Genomic DNA, 18,151 nt, shown 5'->3' on the forward strand with positions numbered 1-18,151 from the left:
AAAGAGTGATGACCAACAGCTTCTTGACTTATGCATTCAATAATTGCTTGAATTATATAAGCTCTTATCCCCAATTCATCAAATCTGCTATAGCCATGCATATATCTTAGATGAGTAAATTAACTTGAACATGGTTTTAGTAGTAGCAATTCTCGAGAGAATGATAAAACTATTAAAAATTAAATGACATTTTATGCTCAACCTTTTCGTAATCAGAATCCTCCACAGAAATTCATTTACGCTTCAAAACGACAAATAATTGGCATGGTTTCTCGTAGTTAGCTTTCATCCATGCAGAGATGTCTTCACTTTTGAGAATAGTCCTCGAAAAAGCTTCATCTGCGATTTTACTTCCAAAGTGATTGATAAAAACTCCTTCCAAAACAGCCCTTAGGTTTGTCATTAAACTCTTTGCATCAGCCTCATCTACAAGCTTTGATTGGGGATATGTCAACTCTATTCTCTCGATGCTAAAACAGCCATTTTTCTCCACCACTTTAGTCATGTCTTCAGGAGAGGGAAAATACACTGGCACATTGAATGCGTCAACTAGAGATTCATCTAGCATTCCCTGAATATATGTGAGAAAGAAAGAAAACTCAATTCCAAATATACGACTAACACTTATTGAAATAATAAATGATTAGTTAGCTTGCCTAATAACTGTTAGAGCTAGTTAGTACTATTAGAGGTGGTTAGTTGCACATGTCGTGCACGTGAGGATACAGCCTGTATCAGTCTATAAAAGGCTGTCATTATACATTTTGAATATTTCTCTCTGCGTGTGCCCTAATCTACCGCTCCATTGTATGGTTGAACTCATATTGGAATGGATATTACGATTTTGTAAAATTTGTTGGGTTCCGAGGCGCGGGCCTGGGGGTCATTTTTTGGATCAATTTTTGGATTTTGTTAAAGATTGAAACTTTATGATCCAGAATAATTTCTTATATGATTTATTTGTGCTTTGAAGTCAATTTGGTTAGATTTGAGCCGTCCGGAGGTCTTTTCACCTGAGAAGTGCATTTTAGAGTATCGGTTTGTCGTCCTTGAGGTACGTATCTTGCCTAAATATGTGTGGGGACTTCCCCTTTAGGAATTTAGTCTTCTATGCTAAATGTAGTCCATGCATGTGTGACGAGTGTGTGCTCGAACTTATTTATGGACAAATTTGCCTCTAGGGTTCTTAGGTCCTTATGTGGAAAGCATCTCGTTATGATTGAGTTTCCTAATTGCTTAAATTGCCTCTATATGCTCCATATGACGTTGTTAGCTCTCCTTTAATTCTTACGTGTTACATAGACCTTAATTGCCTTAATTGAAGTTATTGCCTTCCTTATTGTTTGATACTTCTTGATTGTGAGTTCCTCTATGACTTCGTGCAAATATGTTACGTGTCCAATTGTTGTGGTTACCGGTGTAATTATCACGTGCTTGTTATGTCTTGTTGTTTGTTGATGTTATCGTGCTTCTTGGTTTTTTCGTGACTCTTATTATGTACATATTTCTTTCCTTGACGGGATGTTGTTGTTATGCTATTGTTCCCTTGTCGGGATGTTATTGTTTATGATAGTGTCTCCCTTGCCGGGATGATGTTGTTATATTCTTGTTCCCTTGCCGGGATTTTTTTATGATTGATGATGATTTGTCAATGGGAGCGGGTTGCACGCTTGCAACAAGATATGTGAAATGGGAGCGGGTTGCACACCTGCAACGAGATATCTAAAATGGGATCGGGTTACACGCCTGCAACGAGATATATGAAATGGGAGCAGGTTGCACGCCTGCAATGAGATATATGAAATGGGAGCGAGTTGCACGCCTGCAGCGAGACATGTGAAATGGGATCGGGTTGCATGCCTGCAACAAGATATGAAATGAAAGTGAAATTCTATGTTTGTTTTCCTTATCCTTGTTCTTTAATTGGATTTTAGTGTCGTGCACTTTTGGTTTGCTATGTTTAGTAGCTGTTACCAATTCAAGTGTTCTAACTGCTCAGATTCCTTTACCGCCGTGATCCTTTGTGAAGGAAGCCATCATATTTTTCAATACTTTGCTGTATTTATTTACATATTTTTCACTACCTCAAATTTCAATAATTGTTTCATAATTTTCTTAAACCGTCTGAGGTTGTATTTTTCTTAAAAAGGAATTTCTATTAAGTTTTAAATTATGAACTCCCTTATTAAAGGTAATAATTCTTCCGAGGTTGTATTTTAAATTTGAAAAGGGGTACTTTCTTACTCGAATCATTTCTAAAAACAATTTCATCTTTTCACGCCAATTTTTCCAAATTTATTCAGAAATTGTAATTTAATTTGTATTATGTAAATATGACTTCCTGAACATCTTAAGTACATTTGTAAGGACATTTTGTATTGTATATCATGTGGATTTTATTGTTAAAAGTGAGATGGAAAAAATGTGGGCACAAGGTGCCATATGTGCTGAAAGTTCGAAAGTTGAGATAATGATATGAGAAATCGAGGATTGAAATGATCGGGATGGTATATTAAACATGATGTGATTGATTGAGTTGACATTGTTTTCTTTAATTGAATACATTCTTACTTGTCTCCTTCTTCCATTATGTTAGTGTTGAATTGCTTGGGTTATCTGATTTATTTGGTTTTTGTTCGTTACTATCCCTGTTCTCCCTTTATTGTTTATACTGCTTGTACTTGGATTTTCTCTCCGCAGTTGATATTACTTTGTTATCTTTATCTTGATGTTTTATTATCATATCCTGTTAATTTTATTTGACCAGTAGGTGTCCTGACTATTCCTCGTCACTACCCCACCGAAGTTAGTCTTGATACTTATTGGGCACCGCCGTAGTGTGCTCATACTATACTTCTATACATTTTTGTGTATAGATCCAGGTGGATTAATAGTAGCTGTGCGGGTTGTCGCGGTGGAGACTCAAGGTAAACCTGCTACAGCGTTCGCAGGTCTCGGAGTCACCTTCATTTGTATTTATTTCCATTTGCTCCTTTGTTTCGGGGCAGTGATGTATTATTTTGTGTAACTACTCTTAGGTAGGCTTGTGACTTATACCACCGATTTTGGGAATTTTGAATTATTCAGAGTTGGTTAATTTAAAGTTGGTAAGCATCAATATTACTTCAGTTTATGTTAGGTTTACCTAGTTTAGAGACTGGGTGCCATCACGACTCCTTCGGAGGGATTTTTGGGTCATGACAAGTTGGTATCCGAGCTCTAGGTTCATGGGTGCTACGAGTCACAAATAGGTTTAGTAGAGTCTTGCGGATCGGTACGGAGACGTCTGTACTTATCTTCGAGAAGCTACAGAACTGTTAGGAAATTCTCCTTCTTTCATTCCTTATCGTGCGATATTGATTCAGCTCGAAGTACATAACTTATGTTCGTGATGCTACAAACGGACTACGAAGGATTCACGGATGCTCAAACATTGTCTCAACATGTTGTTTAGACTGAAGACCCAGAGGTATTGAGAGACTATTCAGTTGTTCGTATGGAGGCGCAACAGTTTCCGATATCTGGTTGATGAGTACGAGCTGGGAGGGTTTAATTAGTTGACTAGTCGTCGCAATTTTTGGCAAGGTCACGAGGTGGGTGTTGATTGAGAGTAGTTGGTGGTGTTGGAGTACCTGGTGATTTGTGTTGTGCGAGCTGTGAAGAGTAGTTTTGTGGATTATAAGACATTGTTTCCTATGGCTTTGCGCCAAGTGGAGGAGTCCAATAGTGGCATTCATATTGCAGAGTCAGACTTATATCAGTTTGGGCTGGAGGCATGTACATGTAATATTGGTGGATTCCCAAATTTTGCATTCGACCAAGGATCGAGATTTTTCATGAGATGATATTAGGGGCTTACAATTAATTTACTATTTTTTATAATTTTAAAAGGGAAAAAATGGATATTTAAATAATAGCCCAATTCGTTTCAATTTTAGCCTAAAATCTGGCCTAATTAAACCCAATCCCCAACCCAAATTAAACTGACCCAAGACCCCAAGCCCAATCCTAAAATTACTTGACCCAACCCGAATCAAATCTTGGCCATTGATCAATTTTGATCAACGGTCTAGATCCGCGCTTACCTTTTTTGACCAGACGACCCCCCCAAATACCCCTCTCATTTTCCTCACTCGTCTCTATCTCTCTATCTCTGGTTCTCTCTAGAACCTTCCCCCTCCCCTTCTCTTCGATGAGTTCCTTTCATCTTCTCCGGACACCTCTTGGCCTGAATCCATGGTGGTTTTACCACCCACCAACCCCTTATGGCTCCTCACGCTTGGTTATTGAAGTTTCATGACTTGATCACGAAGAGTTGGGTCCAAAACTCTATTGATTCAAGCTTTACGGCCATCTCCGGCCCTGCTCCGGCAAGCCATGACTGTTTCGAGCCTGGCCTCGACCCTTCCTTCTTAGATCCAAGCCTTTCTCATCGTTTGGGTTCCTCTGAAAACCCTAGCTTTTGAGGTTTTTCTGATCTCTTTAGATCTGTTCCAGATCTATGCTTTCCCTAAGCTTTTAAACGATTTTCTTGATTTTCTTTCAAACAAACTATACTTTCAAAACCATTTCTTTTCCGATCTAGAGTTTTTCTGAGATATTTAGATGTTTCTCTGATTTTCTCTTTCTTTTGTTTGTTTCTTCTACTGTATTTTCCTCTACTGTGTTCTTGTGTGTTTCTTCAACTGTATTTTCCTCTACTGTGTTCTTGTGTGTTTCTTCTATTGTGTTCTTATGTGTTTCTTATTAAGTTTCCTCTACTGTGTTCTAGTTAAGTTTCTTCTAATATGCTTCTTAATATGCTTCTCCGACTGTTCTTATTAATTTTTTCCATTATCTTTCTTATCAGTTCTTCTACTATGTTCCTTTGAGTTCCTCTACTGTGTTTCACATGCTGTTCTTTTACTATGTTGTTCATGAGTTTCTGCTACTAAAAGACATGTTAAGGGTCTCAGTTCCTTTCTGAGACCTCTGAACCTATTTCAAGTAGTATTTTTTACCCTAATCACTTGCACTTTCGTCCCTGCACTCAGTTAATGGCAAGAACCCTAAATTTGGGGGTTCTTCCGAGTTTTGAGACCCTTGGCTATGTGATTTGCTGGCTCTTCATCTCTGGAATTGCCTAATTTCAAAAACCCTAATTTTTGGACCTATTTGAGTTCCTGGAATTGTTTCATCTACTACTTCATTAAGTTTCAAATCATTGTTTCAATTTTGTTTCTTCATATGATTCTGACTTTTGCCAAACTCTATAAGACCTTTCACTTGATCCCTTATCGCATGCCTAATACTTGTGTACTCTTTATATGTGCTGGACTTCCCCCCTCTAAAATGGCTTTCAGATCTTGATTAGTTTCAGACTTCCTTCTGTATAGGTTTGATTGATTTCTTTCCTTATTTGCTGATTTCCCTATGACTCGATTTAAGTTACTTGACTTTCCTTAACTTTTCTGACTTGGTTCATTCATGGACCAGTGATTACAAAATTTTTGATCCTAGATTTACTAGCTACTAATTGATTTCTCATACCTTATTTATGCAACCGTGTATTTCAAAGCTCTGCCCCTAAAATAAACTTCTATGTATCTACCCCTAATTGCCTACTTTGCACAAAATGCTTGTTTGATTTCTTTCCTTAAATAACTTTTACCATTTGAATCTGAATTCCTTAATTAAAGGAAGTCTTACGTTAATTAATTCTTAATGAATATTCAGTTCCTTAACTATTTTCTTACCTTATTTCTGCCTGTTTTTTCACGCTATAAATGCACGACTCTTTCATTGACACAAACATACAATCACTCATTCTTAGTCTTTCTGAACTTATACTTAGACGCAATAGTGTTCTCTATTCTTGTCTGCACTGTGGCCTTTTTACAAGACCTACTGCTTTTCTCTATTTGTTTCTTTGAAACTGGTATGTCTTGATTTAAGATTTAGCACCACAACAATGTGTTTATTTACTACTTTTGTATCTATATCTACTTACTGTTTCTGTATAGTTCCACACTTAAATTAGCATACTGATTTCCTTATGCATGTTCTATTATGAATCCCCAAAACCCTACCCCCTATGTGTGTGAGCTATGGTTTAAGGCATGACAATATGAAAATTATTGTCCATGAATTAAATTTAATCCCTTGGGATCCTAGCCTTTAATAGTGTATTCTAACAGGCCTATGGGTATGCTAGCATTCTCCATTGCTGGGTATGCCCACAGTCTACCTTGCCTCTTTCAATTTCCCTATTCACCATGAACCCCTTATGTGTACTTATCTGTAGTTATTTCCCTCTCCTCTTCCCCTTTTTAGAATTCTGTTTCTGCACTTGGACACTCGCTTAGTCTTTAAGTCCTGCCCCCCTCTTGTGAGCCTTGCCTTAAGACCCTTGAGCTCCCTCTGAACTTGGACACTTGAGGGCTGGCCCTTCCACACTGCACTTGTCCAAATCTGATAATGTATTTCGGTGTGAGCATTGCCCGGAATCCGCTTTGAGGCTCTTAGGGAACTTTGACACATCCAAATGGGAGAAAGGCTTTGGATCATGATCTCATGGAGTTGGTTTACCTCATATTTCAGACATGAAGTCTGAATCAGGCTCTCCTTAGTTGTACTTTCATTTTTTTGATGTATTTTACTTTATTCTATGCTGTAATAATTTGTAATAAACTCTTGGGGATGTCTAGTGAAAAAGGGCAGGTAACTATGTATGCAAAGGGTAGATATCATGCCTATAGGTATTTCTGAATTCTGCATTTCTCACATAGATACCATGTCTATAGGTATTTCTAAATTCTGCATTTCTCACATAGTTACCATGTCCATAGGTATTTCTGAATTCTGCATTTCTCACATAGATACCATGTCCATAGGTATTTCTGAATTCTACATTCTCTCATATAGAAATCATGTCCATAAGTATTTGGAAATCTGATTTCTGCATATGCATATAGAAAATATTCCTATAGGTCCTTCTGAATCTTGTATATCCATTCTTTATCTAGCAATCATGTTCATAGGTCTTAAGCAATCAACTGCAATAAGATATCATGTTCATAGGTCTTAAACAAAATTCGGCATCTAGATATCATGTCTATAAGGCTTATGCATTTTTACCATGTCTATAAAAGGTTTAAAATCAACAACGCATAGAAAGCATGTCTATAGGAACTATTAATCTAATCTGAATCGCGTATAAAGCTAAAACCAGTAATAACGATTTGTCATCATTCGCAGAACTTATAACCTTCGTAAAAAACCTGTCTTTCTTTAATAATCTGACAACCTTTCTTAACCAGTACGTATTCAGTTTACTTCATTTCTTTCTAAAATTCAGTAGATACCATGCCTATAGGATCCTTGTCCAACACTTAGGCAAGCCTTAGGGTAAAAATTATAAATTGAATATGTTTTATTAACTACAACCAGCAGATAGGCCTGATTCGAGCTTCTTATCTAAATTATGTAATAAATAAGTCTGCCTCAACCTTTAATTTCTTAATTAGATCCTAAACAGTATGTGTAAGACGTGCTAACTATGTGCTTCTTTGATTAAATGAGGTATATCTGAGCCTTTTTACTTGTTATGTGCTTTTCTCCAACTTGCTATACATGTTTTTGTATGTCGCCTTAGAATTTTGCCTTTGAAACTACAAATAAGCCTATTATCCCTACCCCTTAGGATTAGTAGTCCTAAATGCCTCCGGGACCGATAGGATTGGGACGGGTAATAGCATGCAATAAGTAAACGAGACCATTCCGCGCTTTAATACCTTAACGGAGTGGGAAAGTGTAGATATGGATATGATGACCATGCGATAACATCTCGTGTAGCCCCTCACTGAGGAGTGATTACCGGATGTTGTGTGAGGTGATCCATATTATTTATAAACCTAGGACCCCCTTTCCTTTGTTTCTTTGTTTCTTCTCAAATTTCAAACTATTTCTTTAAGAAAAATCAGCTTTCTTTTAGTTCTTTCCAACTTTGTTTATTTGTAACCATTATGTGAAAATCCCCTCTTATTTGAAGTTTTATTTGCCTACGTGTTGTTTGCGCTTAAATTCACAACAATAGTCTGGTCGAGAACCATACTAGTGGATCCTGAGGGGTGCCTAACACCATCCCCTTGGGATAATTTCAAGCCCTTACCCAATCTCTGGTTACTCAAATCAAACCCTTCTTAGTGTCCTAATGCACTTAAATAATTAGGTGGTGACTCTTCAATTCAAACCCAAATTCCCAAAAGGGAATGAGTTGTCCTCCCAAAATATCATAAACCCAATTTCGCGAGAAAAAGGGAGCGCGACAACATGACGACTCTGCTGGGGATTTCTTTTAGGCATTTACCATTTCAGGCTATTCTTGTGACTTTACGCTTCTTTATATGTCTTTATTTGCTTAATGCCTTTAAGTATTTAATTCTCTCTTCTACTACAAAACTAACTTGTCTTTTTGTTTCTTTCCCTTATTTCTTTTATTGTTTTCCTTTACTGATTTCCTTTATTACTGTTTTAAATTATGAATAATTGTTGTAATTATTACTTTTATAATGTGCAAATATGTGACAACTTGTTTTAATTATTGCATAAGCATGTTTTTAACATCATATTCCACTCGTGCCAAACAAAATACCATAGAAACGCTTATAATGAGTGGTTGCGCTCTTCCAATATTATCACCCCTAAATCCGGCAAAGGCATATTTGTGGTAAAACCAGTCGATCAACGGTGTAGTCGACGGTTCTGCGCCTTTCCCTCTTGAGTTGTCCGCTCAAGCATACCAGTCTAAGACCTCATAGAAACCTTACTCTGTTTAATTGTGCATGCATCATGGTCAAACTTAGCCGAGTCAGTTATGTTGTCCGCATAATGACTCTTTAAGATAGCCTTATCCAAAGTCCACTGGGTTTCCCTAAGACCCAAATGGACACTACCACGTTTTATGCATTTATTTGGGGAACTAAATGCTTTTATGCCAATTATTGATATTAAATAGTCGAGTCTGGTGGGGGTAAGGTTCTAACCCTTTTGTCTTGCATAAATATGAGACACAAAGTTCCCAAATTCGGCATGGTGACCAACATCCACCCAAAACTGCTAAGCTGGTGGGAGGATCTTCATTCTAGTGATCAGACTCTTGTTCGGAAATACCTAGGAAATCTACCTTATCCAACCCAACAACAAGATCATAGAAGCTGCTACTTTGTTCTGGGATGGTGATAGGTCTGTGTTCCGCTTCGGGGACATCGAAATGACACCACTGCTAGAGGAAATAGGAGGAATGGCTGGTATACCATGGGAAACTCCGGGTTTGTTAATGCCGAAAAATCGCAAGTGTAGAGGTTTCCTCAAAATGATGGGTCTAAAGAAGAATCCGGACTTGACACGCTTGAAAGAGTTGTATATTCCATTAGATTATTTGTCTGAGAGTTACGGTCATACCAAATCCTACCGTACTTATCCTGATGAGTTCGCCCTTACATCATTGGGGCATATTCATCGAAGGGTCTTTGTCTTCATGTTCTGCTTCTTGGGGATGATAGTGTTTCCAATGAAGAAAGCAAGTATCCATACCAGGCTAGCTATGGTCACCAAAACTTTAATGAAGGGAATTTGTGGGCAACCATTTAGCATAGTGCCCATGATCATTGCAAAGATATACCGAGCCTTGAAGAAGTGTCAACAAGGAGCCAAACACTTCGAGGGTTGCAATTTGCTACTCCAGCTCTGGCTCATGGAGTATCTCCAAAGTAGTGAATATCGGCAAGAGATTCAGCAAAGGGATTAGGATGATCACAAAGCCTTCCATCTCCCAAGATGAATGAACTACATGCACAACATGTTTGCCCAGCCGAAAGACGCCAAGGGGTGGTTAGAGCTGTTTGAAAATCTAACGGAGGACCAAGTACAATGGATGTTCGAGTGGTTCCCTACTCATCGTCCGATCCAGGGATGCACCGTTTCTGATACTGATCAATTTTAGAGGAACCTACCCTTACGTCCCTCTCCGAGTTATGAGACAGGCTGGTAGGAAGCAGGTTATACCAAGGGTCGACAAGATGAGTCACTTTCGGGCTGAATTTCAGGATTATGATAGCCCTTACAAGTGCCAAGTTCAGCATATGTGGCACTGCAAAATCATCATGGGAAGGGATACCATCGAGCTAGACAAATACCATGCTGGTTGTACTCCATACTATTCAGGCTGGCTGGAGGATAATCATAATGGTCTAGGTCAACCTGGGTTTGTTCGAGGTCACAGAATCATCGATGAAAAGGCTGAAGCACAGGTCAAAATACAATCAACTGCGCAAGAGGATTCGGGAATGCGAAAGCGAGCACCGTGAGATACAAGAAGCCCACCAAAAGCTGATTGAAGAGTGGAAAGACATGGTTGTTAGTGCTAACAAGCGACTGGGATACTTGGAGCAGGGTTTAGTAGAGCTGGAAAGGAAGTTGCTTAGAAGAATCGAGGATTGCCAGAATGCTAAAGGAAATAAGGGCGGACACCTGGCCAGAGCCTACCTGTTGCTGGGACTTCGCGAGCTGGTGAAGCTGTTCGATAGAGCCAAAGATGCCGAGTCTGGGGAAGGTCTTTTTGGGACCAAATATATAGGAGTTTTTCCTTTTTGCTTCGAGAAATATAATAAGGCCTATGGCCATTAGTGACTTTTATTTCCGGTTATTTAGTGTCGATTTGGGATTCGCCTACTATTTATCTATAAAATGAGGCATTTAGCATTCTAAGTTCTCCAAATCAATTTGTCGCTAGGCCTACTTCGGGCATAATGAGTTCCCCAAATTAGGACACGATTTACATTCTTGCACTATGTGTTTAAATATTGCAACATTGTTTCTTATAATCCTCGCTAACTTGTTACCTTTTTGTTTTATTTTTGTTTTATTCCCCTCCTCAAAGGTTAGTTCGTGCACTCTAGCATCATCATCCTATTCTACAAGATCCAAGGGCCCTTCACCCACTCCTCCTCTTAGTCCTATCAGAAACAAGAACAAAGGGAAGATGGAAGATTCAAACAACATCAGAAATGAAAAGTCAACTGAACAGATATAGGTCACTCATGGTACTCAGGTCTCCAAAGAAAGTGCGTCCCAACTCGAGCAGAAACTGTTGAAATTCCAGGAAGAACTTGATCAGGTCCGGACTACCAAATTCTCCTTACTACCAATAATAAAAGAGTTTCACATATGCATTCACATTTCTCTCTCATCATAAAAAAGTGAATATTATTATGAAATAGGTCTGGAAAAGTCATGTCATTAAGGGCGTATTTGGTATAACGGAAAATATTTTTCAATTGTCCCATGTTTGGTTGGTTTAAATATTTTGGAAATTATTTTCTTTATTAACTCATTTTCCTCCAAAATGTTTTCCCTATTAAGAGAAGGGAAAATATTTTTCAAAACTCTTTTTTAACCTTCCCCACTATATTCCCCATCCCCATTAACCCCTACCAACACACCTCCACACCCCACCTACCCACCCCACCCCTCCCTTAGCCTCCACCCCCTCGCCACCCTAAATAGACATATTATATTTACTAACTTTCTTTTCATGTTATCGATAGAATTCCCTTTTTTGCATTTCAACAAATGAGTATTTCCCCTTCATGTTATAAAAAAATATTTTTTTTGCACTTTAACAAAAAAAAGTACTTTATTTTCGTGATGTAAAAAAATATTTTCTTTCATTTTAACATAATGATGTAGTAAAAAGTATTTGCTTTCGTTTCAACAAAATGATGTAGTTTGTTTTCATGATTTAGAAAAAATATTTTCTTTCATTTCAACAAAATGAGTATTTTTCTTTTCATGATAAAGAAAAAGTATTTTATTTCATTTCAACAAAATGAGTACTTTATTTTCATGTTATAAAAAGAGTACTTTCTTTTTCAACCAAAAAAGAGTACTTTTTTTTAGTTATGGTGTACAAATTTCAATGTTGTTTTTACGTAAAAAGTAAAACAACACATTAGTTACTTTGTGTTTATGTGATTGAAGAATAATTAAATTCTTGAAGGAAATAAAATTCTGAAAACGTTGGGTATTTGGGGGGGGGGGAAGGAGGGGGCAGGGAGAGGGAGCGGAGCACAAGAAAAATGGGGACTTGGGTGAAGAGGGAGAGGAAAGTAGAATAAAAAAATTATATTGTACTCTTTAATCAATCGGTAGAAAATATTTTCCGATTTTTTTTTTCAATCACCAATCAAACACTTTTTTTTAGGAATTGCTTATATCCAAAACAACTTTTCACACATATGATTCGATTAAGGTTAGAATAATCAGGAATACTATCTTCTCTTTTTTACCAGAAAAGTAATACGTGATAAAATCAGTAATTTTCCATGAAAATATTTTCTAGGAAAATAAAATATTTCATGAAAATATTTTCTAGGATAATAAAATATTCTCCATGAAAAATATTTTCCTTCATACCAAACACACCCTAAAGAGGAATGACATTAGATAGTTTTCAAATGTAAAAATGTAACAATCCTTTTAATTAATACATAAATAGGAAAGTATGTTGCATAAAATGGAATGACGGGAGTATTAAAATAGACGTTGACGAAACCATTGAACTTAATTACCTCATTAACCAGATCCATAAGACTTGAACCGAAAAATTTGAGGTAACGATAACCTGAAAATGGCGAAACTAGGACCATCATTCCTCCAGGAACAATCTCCTCAGCTCTTGCACTTAAGAATATTTCCATGTCTTTGTCGAACTGCGCAACATAAGCATTAACTACTGCAGTATTTGCGGCATCTACATAGTGAATCAATCCCTTATTCCACGCAGGGGATTTCTCATCTAACAACATTTCTGGCAACTTAGATAACCAATGGATAGCACAAGATGAATGTGCAAAATGGATCGAACCAGAGGGAAATAACCTGCCGTGGAAAGACCCTGGAACTCCTACTGCAAAGTAGGACCTATCGACCGGTAGAGATCGAAATAGGGTATTGAAATCATTGTTGACATGATCATTGAAGAATACTTGGAATTCAGGAATAATATTAGAGGAATCTGCACTGAATTGATAATGGCACTTGTCCTTTACAGCTTCTATAATATGTTGCATAGCTGAGAAAGTGTTTGGTCCAATTGAACATCCCAAGTCTATAATACGGAATGTGTTTATTGAAGCTGATAACAGGCTTTTGATGTCAAGCTTTTCAATAATTGCGTCTCTTACCATCTCCTTTGCACCATCTAACACTTCTCTCTGCAGTTGAAAATTATACATATATAGGCTGACCAATAATTTGCAGCTTTATCATTCATCATTCTTTAATATCTAATCTAGCGTAACTGTCAAAATCGTCTAAAACTCATGTGATCAGTTTGTTTTATGTTTTCCTTGGTAAATAGTAAATAGTCGAATTTCAAGAACCTGATCAAGATCTTAAATTAACCACCAATAGACACCATTGACAACTTTTAATTAGAATAAATTAACTACTCCTATGGCAGGGAACACAAGCGAGGAGGAGAGGAGAGCGAATAGAGAGAGGCACAAAGTGGCTAGGAAGGAGGCAAAGCTGGCGGTCACGGAGGCTAAGAATGCAGTGTTTAGCCGTCTATACGAGGAATTAGGGGAGAAAGGTGGGGACAAAAAATTGCTTCGGCTGCCTTGAACGAGGGAGAGGAAGACCCGGGATCTGGACCAAGTAAGGTGCATCAAAGACGAGGATGATAGAGTATTGATGGGAGAGTCCCAGATTAATCAGAGATGTCAGACGTACTTTTATGGTCTTCTAAATGAGGAGGGGGATCGGGATATAGCGCTAGGGGACTTGGGGCATTCGGAGAGTCTCCGAGATTTTAGGTATTGCAGGCGCATTAAGGTGAAGGAGGTCGTGGGGGCTTTGCGTAAAATGAGTAAGGGTAGAGTGATTGGGCCAGATGAAATTCCGGTTGAGTTTTGAAAGTGTGTGGGTAGAGCAAGATTAGAATGACTGACTGAGTTGTTCAATATAATTTTTAGGACGAAGAGGATGCCGGAGGAATAGAGGTCGAGTACAGTGGTACCGTTGTATAAGAACAAAGGTGATATCCAGTTTTGTAACAATTATAGGGGAATCAAGTTACTTAGCCATACCATGAAAGTGTGGGAGAGGGTGGTGGAGGTGAGGGTGAGGAAGACGACATTTATATCCGATAATCAGTTTGAGTTCATGTCGGGCCGCTCCACTACGGAAGCTATCCACCTTATAAGGAGGTTGGTGGAACAGTACAAGGTTAAGAAGAAGGATCTGCACATGGTGTTTATTGACTTGGAGAAAGCGCATGACAAGGTTCCTAAGGAGGTGCTCTGGAGATGTCTTGAGGCGAAGGGCGTGCCGGTAGCCTACATAAGAGCGATCAAGGACATATATGATGGAGCTAAGACTAAGGTTAGGACTGTGGGAGGCGACTCGAAGCTTTTTCCGGTTGTTATGGGTTTACACCAAGGCTCTACGCTTAGCCCGTTCTTATTTGCCTTGGTGATGGATACTTTGACACACCATATTCAAGGAGAGGTGCCATGGTGTATGTTATTTGCTGATGATATAGTTCTAATTGACAAGACGAGAGCCGGTGTTAACGAGAGATTGGAGGTTTGGAGATAGACTCTCGAGTCTAAGAGTTTCAAGTTGAGCAAGTCTAAGATAGAGTAGATGGAGTGCAAGTTTAGCGCTGAGTCAAGGGAAGTAGGCGGGGACATGAGGCTTGGGTCACAGGTCATCCCCAAGAGAGATAGCTTCAAGTACCTTGGGTTGATGATTCAGGGGGATGGAGAGATCGACGAGGACGTCACTCACCGCATAGGGGCGGGCTGGATGAAATGGAGGCTTGCAATCGGAGTCTTGTGTGACAAGAAAGTGCCACCGATACTCAAAGGTAAGTTTTATAGAGCTATGGTTAGACCGGCCATGTTGTATGGGGCAGCGTGTTGGCCTGTTAAGAACTCCCATATCCAGAGGATGAAAGTAACAGAGATGCGGATGCTGAGGTAGATGTGCGGGCACACTAGGATATACAAGATTAGGAATGAAGATACTCGGAAGAAGGTAGGTGTCGCCCCTGTGGATGACAAGATGCTGAAAGAGAGACTCAGATGGTTCGGGCACGTACAGAGGAGAAGCCTTGATGAACCGGTGAGGAGATGTGAGCGGTTGGCCGTGGTAGGTACGAGAAGAGGTAGAGGGAGACCTAAGAAGTGTTGCGGATAGGTGATCAGGCAGGACATGGTACGTCTGCAGATTTTTGAGGACATGACCCTTGATAGGAAGACATGAAGGTCAAACATTAGGGTTGTAGGATAAGGGTAGTTGAGCTTTCCTTACTTCATACCGGGGGTGAGGCGGGGTTGGATTAGGGTTGATCTTAAATGGCTTGCAGTTTATGATGAACCCACACTATTCTTGATGTTTATCTTAGTCCCGGGCCTTAGACTCTGGTTACTGTTATTGGATGTCATTTATCTTTTGGTTCCTATGCTTCTGTTACTATTACGGTTTCTACTGGAGTTACTAATAAATTCTCTTATCTTGTTTTTTCAATTTCTGTCTTTCTGAGCCGAGGGTCTATCGGAAACAGCCTCTCTGCCCTATCAGGGTGCGTACATATTACCCTCCCCAAACCCCACTATGTGGGATTTTACTGGGTAGTTATTGTTATTGTAACTACTCCTATAGGTTTCAACTCAAAGGTTATTCGAGCCCCAAGTAAATCTCAAATTCAAGCTTATAAATATACAGAAACAACCAAACTTTCCTTTAATAACAGAACAGTAAAATTGCATAGGTAGTTGTCTAACTGTGAAACAGAATACATTCACATCGCATGACAAAAATTTCTTATTAGTGACAAGCTAGTTTAATTTGTTTTAAACACTGGATTCCAGATATTTTGCCTTCAATGTATCTCAGAACATGCAGTTAAGCTAAGATTTGGAATGGTATATGGTGGTGCAAGAAACTTTATACCTGCAATTGGGAGTTTCTGGAGTAGCTGTAGGCACCATCACCAGCACTCATGGGGAAATGTCTTTGCATTTTGTCAAAAGCTTGATACATGATCAGCTTTTCTTTTTCTCTCCCACAGTTGTTGCTCATAGCCTTCTTCCTATATAGTGCCTATAAATGTGGATAGAGTGGGAGGCAATTTTTTTTTTTTTTTTTTTTGGCAAGGCAAAAACTCCAAGATGACTGCTGCCGATAATTATATAATGAGCTAGCTGGACATGTTTTTGTAGGGTCCATCCTATTTGTCCGAGACACGTTGAAGGAAGTATATAGACATGTGCCTATTTAGTCACTCGGCTGCAAATTAATTAACCCTGGGGACCAAGTATATATAGCTTTTGTGGCGGAGAATATTCAAGGTTTTCTCTTTTTCCTTTAATTTTGCAGCTTGGCGGCCACACCTATCCAAGGGGAACTAAGAGAATAGACCCGATGACTCGTCACTATATATGTGCTGATCCCAGTACCTACGTACTGCTCCGTCTCCGTAGCTTTTTTTGGAGCTCTCTTTTGGACGCTTCCTTTAATTTAACTGTGTCATGTCACTATGTTTATTCAAAATATACTAGGAAGACAACAATGAAGAAAACACAAATAATTTACACGTCCAACTTCGCGATCGAATGATTTATTTCCTTATTTGTTTACCGTAAAAATGATAACAACAATTAAATTTGATTAAGGGACTCTAAAAATACGTGATCTATTTTTATGCCGGTTGTTAAGCAGTTGATGCTATGTGAAAGACTTAGAAACGAAATAAGAGTTAGGAATAAGGCAATAACCAAACCGATAGACTAACAATCGGGGCCTCGAGGTCAATTCCGATGCTCGACTGGGAGCTATCGAAGGCAGTCGAAGAATGGCTAACAGTTATAATAAAATCAACGAAGGCTCTTTATGGCCAATGATAAGCAATAAATGATGAACAATAATGAAGATAATAAATGGAAACAATAATATCAAGAGAATGTGTTAGAGAGTAGAGAGAATGTTCTTGTGTATTTAGTATGGAGCAGCCAACCCTTTACAAAATGACAAGGATCCCCTTTGTATAGGAGATGAGATCCCTATGTAGTACAAAAGCATTAATTACAAAGATACGGGGCAGGTATAGCCACCTGATGCCCAAATACGGGCCAGGACTAGACTCATCGGCTTTGTCGGCCTCAGTTGCGTGCCTAGGGAACTTCCCACTCTCACCATAGCCGTGGTCAATGCTGTCCCAAGGTTGGACGTCGACAAACCTTGAAGGAGAAAATTTGACCGTAGCCTTGTAGTATCGAGCCTTCGAGATGATCTTCTGCGGTGCCTTGATGACGAGGAATTGGACCCTCCGATTTCACCGTATACAGATAGTCCCCGCATTTCTTGGAGAGGAGCGATAAGAAACGATTTTGACATCCAACTATTCAGACTTCCCGTGATGATGTCACATTGATGATATCACGCTTATAACGTAACCCTTCGCGATAACCGGGGCGTCCCATGGACTTGTCTTTTCATCATCATTCAATCCGCTGCCGATTCCCATTCTTAAAGCGACAATACCGCTGTCGATTCAGTTTTCAATAACACATTGATTGCGCCTGCCGATCCGTCTTTCAAAGGTATTAATGGCGTTGTCGGTCATACTATCACCCCCTATAAATGGGGGCTTTCTAGTACTATCTTTTTATCCACGTGCCTTTCAACATCTTTCCATCCCTTTCTTCTCACCATCTTCCTCCATTTATACCCACCATGTTTGGGGCCCACGACCTTAAGGTTACATGGCGGCGTTCTCATCAGCCACGCCATGGACTTTTGTCTGGGCTTTCCCTTGCCGAGCGAGATTATACTTTCTTGTCGTTATTGTTGTTATTATGGTTGTTACTGCTGTCGTTGTTGGCTCGAGGTGATGAGATAGAGGGGTCAACTTCTTCCGGCTTAGGAGGATGTTTGGACTCTACACCGCTGCTCGGGAGAGTGTTCGGACTATATAATGCTGCTCACTCTCCTACCCTGGCCTGATGTGACACTTCATCCCCTTAGCTTCCTAAGGGATGAAATGGCACAACCAGCCGCTAAACTTGCACGACACAATGTCCCAGAAGGCGGATTTGAAGTAGTT

The 18,151-nt window shown here is 39.1% G+C and overlaps 1 protein-coding gene across 1 annotated transcript; it reads right to left on the minus strand.

Moving 5' to 3' along the window:
• Window positions 1-9: 9 nt before the first annotated feature.
• On the minus strand, window positions 10-16,205 carry LOC104219276 (loganic acid O-methyltransferase-like). The gene is made up of 3 exons (XM_009769929.2): window positions 16,000-16,205; window positions 12,609-13,253; window positions 10-571 (listed from the first exon to the last, which is right to left on the minus strand). The coding sequence occupies exons 1-3, from the start codon at window positions 16,126-16,128 to the stop codon at window positions 233-235; spliced, it is 1,113 nt and encodes a 370-aa protein (XP_009768231.1). The 5' UTR covers window positions 16,129-16,205; the 3' UTR covers window positions 10-232.
• Window positions 16,206-18,151: the final 1,946 nt, after the last annotated feature.

Source organism: Nicotiana sylvestris, chromosome 11 (genome assembly GCF_000393655.2).
Source record: "Nicotiana sylvestris chromosome 11, ASM39365v2, whole genome shotgun sequence".
NCBI lineage: Eukaryota > Viridiplantae > Streptophyta > Magnoliopsida > Solanales > Solanaceae > Nicotiana > Nicotiana sylvestris.